The 7942-nt window shown below is 58.1% G+C and overlaps 2 protein-coding genes across 2 annotated transcripts in view; one reads left to right on the plus strand and one right to left on the minus strand.

The window, feature by feature from the left end:
• The window catches only part of ALDH3B1 (aldehyde dehydrogenase 3 family member B1), a 37096-nt gene extending 35891 nt beyond the window's left edge, over positions 1 to 1205 (minus strand). The window contains exon 1 of the mRNA XM_015568954.1: positions 652 to 1205. The gene's annotated coding sequence lies outside the window, so the exon portion shown is untranslated. The remainder of the gene's footprint in view (positions 1 to 651) is intronic.
• A 3649-nt stretch (positions 1206 to 4854) lies between these two features.
• Positions 4855 to 7942, plus strand: part of UNC93B1 (unc-93 homolog B1 (C. elegans)) — a 12226-nt gene continuing 9138 nt past the window's right edge. Inside the window, exon 1 of the mRNA XM_006771673.2 lies at positions 4855 to 4879. Coding sequence (XP_006771736.1) covers positions 4855 to 4879 — 25 coding nt within the window. The remainder of the gene's footprint in view (positions 4880 to 7942) is intronic.

A 7942-nucleotide genomic window follows, 5' to 3' on the forward strand; every position in this document is an offset into this window, starting at 1 on the left:
GGGAAGATGACCGAGGTAACCATGGTGGCTGGGGCCCTCTCAGCTACCAGAGGTGGCGGTCACCGACCAGCCTCGAAGCTCCTGACTCTAGTCTGATCTTACCCTGGATTTCCATAGGCCCTGAAGCTCTGGGCAGCTGCCCCTCCCTTCCTTGAGGGCCTTCGGGTGCTGGGACCAACCCCAGCCCTGCCCACGGAGAGGCTGCACTGGGCTCCAAATGCATGCTTGACAACCCCCCCGCCCCCCCAGGATGGGGTGCTCTCCCTCCTGGGAACGCCAGGTCCGGAGCTGGGTCCCTGGGCTCCCTTACAGGATGTGTAACCCCAGAGAGAAGAAGGGTGGTGGCCCAACTCGGACAAAACGAGGGTGCCTGCTGTCGGCCTGGCCTCAGGCTCCCCGCCACCCCTCGGATCTCTCCTCAGCCCCTCCCACTCCCCTTTAGATCTCAGCAAAGGGACGTCCCTCCCTCCTTCCCCTTTCTCCCCAGGCTGGCCGAGGCGGCGTTCTGAGGACAAAGCCGGTCTGTGCTTGTGGCCGGAAGTGTCCTGCCTGCCTGGGCTGCCAGCACCGGGAGTCCTGAGCCAGCCCACCAGCCGGATCCCCGGCCCCGACTGCTCGCTGCTCTCTCCCAGCCTCCCCAGGACACGGTACCTGAGGCTCTGCCAAGCTGTCCTTCCTCCTGGCGTCCTGCTGTGTGGCCAGCCTGCCTTGTGAAATGTCCAGGGCTGGGCCTGCCCTGGGGCGGGGCCGGCCCAGCCGGGAGCCTGGGCTGAGATTGTGGCCACCTCCCTCCCTGTGCCCGGAGTGTGACCCCTGCTGGACCCCGAGCTAGATCCGGGCCAGAACGGAGACTTCCTCCCCTAAATCCCCACAGAGGCTCTTATCAACCTGCCAGGCGATGGTCCCAGACAGGCCCCTGCCCTTCCCCGGGCGGGGTGGGCGTGCACCGCTTCCCCCTCACGTGTCTGGGGCGGCCCCACCCGGTGTCCCCATCCATCCTGGCCCGTCTTATGTAACTCCTTGGCGCCGTCCACGAATCCACATCCCCTTGCCACGGCCCAAGGCGCACTTCACCGAGAAGTCTCCTTAACGAACCCCTGAGGTAATGAGGGGGTTGCCAGTCTCCTGTGGTCTCTCAGCCCCAGGGAGCTCTGAGCTGAGGGGCCACCCAAGGCCCGGTGGCAGGACCCAGGCCCAGCTGGTGCAGGAAGGAGGGACCAGGCGGGGGCTCTGAGAATTATGCTATGGGGTGGGGCCCAGTGACTCGGAAGAGGAAGGAAAACCCTGCCCCCCACCCCCCCACCCCAGCTCACCCGAGTCTCAGTTCCCGTCTGCAAAATGAAGAGGCAGATCGAGAGATGGCTGGAGTCCAGAAACGCAATCTCAGGCCACACCCTCTGTGTGTCTGTGTCAACACCGTCAACACCTCGTCTAGCGCCCCTCACGGAGCCTGGCCCTGCAGCCGGGCATTTTACACGGAGGAAACGGGGTCCCAGAGCGGAGACAGGACTTGACCACACAGGGCACCAGTCGCAGGGCTGGGACCCACTCGGGAAGCATCCATTCCTAGGTGTCACCTCCCACCCCCAGGGAAGAGCAGCGCCCTCTGCCCCCAGGGCAGCTGTGTGATGACAAGTGTCACCTTGGTGGTTCCTGTGTTCCTGCTCCTCAGGTGCCTCAGTGCTGCCGGGCACCTGTCCTCTGCCCTGCCCTGGCCTCCACCCCCTCACACCTGTGGGAGCCAACACAAAGCGGGTGATTCCCTGGCAGCTGCGGGTGTCAGACAGGCAGGGCTTAGGTAACAGGTGTGGAGGCAGGAAGATCCTGTGCCATCGCCCTGTGCCAGCTACCCAGGACCTGCTGCCACTGTCCCCGCTGCCCTTTTGCCTTGGTGCCCTGGATCTGCCTCTGATCCTGGCCTGGGGCCCGCGGGCCACCCCACCCCTGGGAAAAGCTCCTCATCACCCCCACCCTCTCTGCCTACCTTGGAGGGCAGGAGAGGTCTGGCCCACACCTGCTCTGGCGGCCTCCGGAGTCGTTAGCCACTTGGGACAGGGGTCAGGGCCTGCAGCGGCCCCCGTCCTCTGTGAGTGATGGAGCCCCCAGCCGCTGCCTGTCACGTGGCTCAGCATGTGACAGCCCAGCCCTGCTGTCTGGAGCCGAGCCAGGCAGAGGCAGAGGCAGAGGCAGAGGCAGAGCTGGCTCTAGGTGGGGATGGGCTAGGGCTGAGCCTGGCAGCCTTTGGCTAGGAATCGGGCTCAGAGAGGGACAGCCACTGGACTAAGGCCACACAGCAAATCAGGGACCCAGCTGGGGAAGTACTGGTGAGTAGGAGGGGTGTTGCAGGATCTCGAGGGGCCCCTCCCTAGCCAGGGATCTCCCCCTACAGGGGCTACTCCTGAACTTGTCATGAATTCAGAGACACCCTGGAAGGTCCCCAAAGAGGCCTGACCTCCTGGCACCGGGGTCCTGACTGGGGCTGGCAGTGAAGACCCCAGTCTGCGGGGCACTGTTTCTTGGGGAGGAATAGGGGCCAGTCCTCTCCCCTCTCTGGGTTGGATGCCTCTGTTACAGATGCGACAACAGGCTCAGAGAGGAGCAGAGACCAGACCAGGGCCAGAGCGAGAGGGGCCGCCGGGGATTCTAGCCCAGCCAGGCCAGACTTGCCGGCCCTTGTTTAGGAGCTGGGTGGGGAGGTCACCCCTACTCCTGGGAGCCCCTGAGCTGGACATCTGGGTGCCAGGCACTGGGCAGGGTCCGCGGCACATCTCAGCCCAGGGACCTCCCCACAGCCCGTGATGATCATCGTCCCCATGACATTTCGTTTTAAAAAGTGGTGAGACCCGCCTCAGTGCAGGGAAGTGGTGTTGGGCGAGCGTGCAGTGGGCCCAACAGACCACAGGAATGCACATGTAACAAGGACTTAAGGTCAAACACTCAGCTGTAGAGTAACCTCTTTTTGAGGCAGGGCCTGTGAGGGCAGAGAGAGAAACCATGCAGCATTAGGGAAATCAGCGCGTAAGAAGCAGCTGCTATCTGCTGAGCGCTGAGCGCGTGCCGTCTTGCTGCTGGGGTGGGAATGGGAGATGTTTGGGACACATCGGCGCTGGTGGGCCTTCCACGGGGCAAACCACCGCTCCCCTCCTACCTTTGCTTTCTGGTTATTTCTTAAAACACCGATCCATCTCCTCTTGGGAGGAAGACACCAAACCTTCCTTCTGGTGGGAGCTACAAAACCAGTGTACCCAACAAGCCCTGTCCCTTCCCCCGCTGAGCAGGCACGGCCCCGGAGACCTTTACCCTTCCCTGTACAGCACACAGCCACTCAGGGTGACCCACACTTGGCAGCTCGAAGCCCACCCACTGGGCCTGTGACTTCTTCCTCCCGCCCCGCCCAGTGGTGTGCCCGACCCCCGACCTGCGTGCCCCCATGCCATGGCTCTCAGGTGCAACCTCTAGGGCAGCTCCGGGAGGTTGCTGGCCTCTTCCCAGGCCGCCCATCTCTCCTCCCCCCCGCTCTGGGACTTTTGTGGGCTTGACCTCTTTCCGATGTGGTGACAACTAATAGTGTCCCCTGTCCGTCTCCCTCGACAAGAGCCACCCCCAGGTCTGCTCTGCCTCTAAGTGCTTCGTGTCCTCCGCCGCCTGCCTGTGCCCCTCCGTCCGGGACAGTGTGCTTTTCCGCTTGCTCTTATGCTGCAGGTGAGGAATAGCGTGGGGTGTCCCCAATAGTTGAGGCGAAGGGACTCCCCACACTAAAGCCCAGAGGAGACCAGGCTCCCAGCTGGGAGGATGCCCAGGGATCATGCTTCACGGTGAGGGCCCTTCCCAGGCCTGTCCCTCCCTGGCTTGTCCTGGGTTCTCTGTTGGAGGAGGCAGAGACGTGGCTGCCAATCCAATGCACTTGGCTGAATCATTTCTTTCCTAGTGGCATCAGGCGGCGAAGCGGGCAGAGAGGAAAGGGTCCTTTACGGATCAGAGATGCTAGTCTGTACCCAGGCCCCCGGGCCCCTTTCCAACATGGGTTTAGAGGGGTGCCCTCCAGCGAGGAGCAAGCGGTCATTCTTGGGGTCTTCCTCACTCTCGTGCAGAGCCTATGGACCTGGCCTCCCAGCCTCTGCTCCATTAAGCCCACCCCCTGAGGACACACCACCTACCTCCCAGCCATCTTCCCTCCTGGATGCAACTCCTGCCACCTGCCCGATGAATTCTCCAGGACCGCATCCTCCAGGGCATCAAAGTCCGCTGCCCCCACATCAGCCCGTGGCCTCCTGTATCTCCTCACCCCTCCCCACCCGGCGCCATGGCCACGCCCTGGACTTTGTCATCACAGGTGTCCATTCTCTGACCATGCCTCCAGCCTCCTGGCCTCCCAGCACCCACTGCATCCCTGATCCTCGCCTCCTCCTTGCCCCTGGACCTCGGGTCCTGCCCTCTCTCCCGCTCTAGGCACCACTGGCATGATTCCACCTGTGTTGCTCACCTATATCTGCATGTGGGTGTGGTCGGGAGAAAGTTCCACCAGCTCTCAGCCTGAAGCCTCTGCAAACGCAGGCACTCCACACCCCCAGCTCTCTGCCCTCCCAGCAAGGCTTCTAGGATAGGGATCTGTCAGCACTTCACTCGCCATCCATCCACCCACATTTACTGATCACCTACTAAGTGTCTGACACAAGCCTCTGTGTGGGGGGTACATGGTGAGCAGTCACCTGGGGGACAATTAAACCACAGAAAAGCAGGAGAAAAGTAGTCTAAACTCTTCTCCGAAATGGTTGGGCCAGTTTACAGTCCCAGGAAGTGCACAACAGGCCCCTTTCTTCTGCCCCCAGGCCAGCCCTTGTTACCTCTTGTCTAATGGATGACGGCCAGTCTGACAGGCGTGAGGTCTATCTCACTGTGGTTTGATTTGCATTTCCCTGATGATTAGTGATGTTGAGCACCTTTTCATTATCTGTTGGCCATTTGGATGTCTTCTTTGGGAAAAATGTCTAGTTAGTTCCTCTGCCCATTTTTTAATTGAATTGTTTGTGTAGTTTTTATTTTATTGAGTTGTTTGAGTTACTTATAAATTTTGGATATTAGCCTCTTATCTGACACGTGGTTTACAAATATTCTCTCCTACTCTGTAGGTTGTCTTGTTTTTTTTTTTGTTGTTTTTTTGTTTTTTTGTTTTTTTTTTAAGAGAGAGAGAGTGGAAGGGAGGAGGTGAGACACACACAGAGAGAAACATGAGCGTCAGCCGTGTCAGACAGGCATGGGTTAGGTAACAGGTGTGGAGGCAGGAACATACTGTGCCATCACCCTGTGCCAGGACCCACACCGATTAGGGCTAAAGGAAACATTTAAAAGGGAGGTGGGCCCTGACTGGTTTGGCTCAGTGGATAGAGCGTCAGCCTGCTGACTAAAGGGTCCCAGGTTCGATTCCAGTCAAGGGCATGTACCTTGGTTGTGGGCATATCCCCAGTTGGGGGTGTGCAGGAGGCAGCTGATTGATGTTTCTAACTCTCTATCCTTCTCCCTTCCTCTCTGAAAAAAAAAATTAATAAAATAAAATAAAACAAAGCATTCTGCTCTATTTATAAAAAAATTTTAAAAAAACAGAGTTGGAAGCCCTGCTCTCATGCACTACCACTCACCACACTTTGCAGACTCCAACAGAAAGAAGCCTACCTTGCTACTCTAGTAGGAGGAGGGAAGATTTTCTCCTTGCTTAGCAACAGACCTAGCCAATGAGAAACATCCATGAATCAGCCAATGGAAAGCTACTACACTTTAGAACTCCCAGTTTCTTCCAATGGACATCCTATAGAATAAAGAGGTAATATGCAAATTGACCCTCATGCCCTTGTGTCACAAGATGGCCGCGCCTTGTTGTCACAAGATGGCCAGCAGGGGAGGGCAGTTGTGGGGGACCAGGCCTGCAGGGGAGGGCAATTGGGGGAGATTGGGTAGGCAGGAGAGCAGTTAGGTGTCAATCTGGCCAGCAGGGGAGCGATTAGGGGGTAATCAGGCTGGCAGGCAGAAGTGGTTAGGAGCAATCAGGGAGGCAGGCAGGTGAGCGGTTGGAGCCAGCAGTCCTGGATTGTGAGAGGGATGTCCAACTGCCAGTTTAGGCCCAATACCGCAGGGATTGGGGCAAAACCGACAGTCAGACATCCACTGAGGGATCCCAGATTGGAGAGGATACAGGCTGGGCTGAGGGATAACCCCCGCCCCCGCCCAAGTGCACGAATTTCGTGCACCGGGCCTCTAGTCCTATATAACAAAAGGCTAATATGCAAATAGACCGAACAGCGGAACAACCAGAACAACTGAACAATCGGTCACTATGATTGCACTGACCACCAGGGGGCATGCATGGAACATGGTGGGCATTAGCTGCGGCAGGATGGTGGAGCAGGTGAGTGGGGGCACAGGCCAAGGTGGGGCGCCAGTTGCTGTCATCAGGGTGAGCCTCTGGTGGTTACTGAAAATTCTTTGCTCCTATGTGCCACGGTGCCACCTGGCGCTCACACCTGCTGCTGGCACCCGGCGCTGGGCCCGATCACTCGGCATCATCAGTGGGTGTGAGCAGCAGCTGCCAGCCCCAATCATCCCTCAGGGCTTCTCCACCTCCTCCTGCTCCTGAGAGGTGATGGGGCAGCAGCCGCCACTCACACCCACTGACGGTGCCAGCCCTGCTTGCACCTGCTACTGGCACCAACCCCAATCACTCCGCATTGTCAGCACATGTGAGCGGTGCCAGCGCCATCAGCATGTGGGAGCAGCAGTGGCAGGAACGGGGTTGCTGGCAGACAGGGGACCAGGGGCTGTGGCAGGAGGGGCTGGGCGGGGGCATGCAGGAGGGGCTGAGACCCACCCCTGTGCCCACTGCAGCCTGGTGGCCCACAGTTCCATTCAAGGTGCACAAATTCATGCACTGGGCCCCTACCTGTTTATAACAGCCCCTCCCAACTGACCCCTTTTCTCTACAAAATAACATTCTTCTCCTTTTTTCTCCAGACTTACCTACAGTTTGCCATGGCTAACATGTCCTGAACTGCAATTCCTCAGCCATTCCAATTCCTCTGAATAAACCCATTTTGCTGGTAAAATAACTGTTTTATTTTTGAGATTGACACCAGTGTCAAAGAGCTTCTTCCCTACATTTTCTTCGAGGAATTTCGTGGTCTCGGGTCTTATGTTTAAATCTACTCTATTTAGATTTAATGTTTGTAAGTGGTGTAAGATAGAGGTCCAATCTCATTTGCCTACGTGTGGTTATCCAGTTTTTCTAACACCATTTTTGAAGAGACTACTCTGGGAAATGCATGGTTTAAAAATCTCCCCAAGTGTTTCTAACCAGGGAAACAGCCAGTGCGATGGGGTGTCCCCTCGGGTAAGGCTGCAGCCCTGGACCCAGTGGGGTGGATGTGGGGGGCTCTGACCCCTCCTGCAGGGTGGTGATAGGGTCACCCCACTGTAGCCCAGCAGCCACAGCAATCACCGCCTCCGAGTGGCCCTGCCAGAGCTTCCACTTGCAGGTGCCCAAACGGAAGCTGGAGGTGCCCGGGGGTGGCACAGGCTGCCCTGTCCTGTGGTAGGAGCCCTCTGGCGAGGGGCGGGGCGCTGCTAAGGGGGCTCTTTGCTGACCTGCAAACACACCCATTGGGGCCTGGAGGTGGGGCTAGGGATGATGTAGTAACAGGGACGGGAGGTTATCATGGGCCTCACACTCTTCTAAAGCTTTGCTTTAACTCAATCCAGCAATAGCCCGAGGAAGTAGCGCCCAGCACCCCATTTTACAGATGAGGAAACTGAGGCACGGAGAAGTGGAGTTAATTCCCAAAGACACCAAGCCAGGAGGTGGCTGAGTGGGGATTTGAACCAGCATCTCACATGCTGAGGCTGGGTCCTGGTCGCACATAGACACTCCCCTCTAACACACACACACACACACACA

The sequence above is a fragment of the Myotis davidii genome, unplaced genomic scaffold, assembly GCF_000327345.1.
Source record: "Myotis davidii unplaced genomic scaffold, ASM32734v1 scaffold425, whole genome shotgun sequence".
In the NCBI taxonomy this organism is placed as follows: Eukaryota; Metazoa; Chordata; class Mammalia; order Chiroptera; family Vespertilionidae; genus Myotis; species Myotis davidii.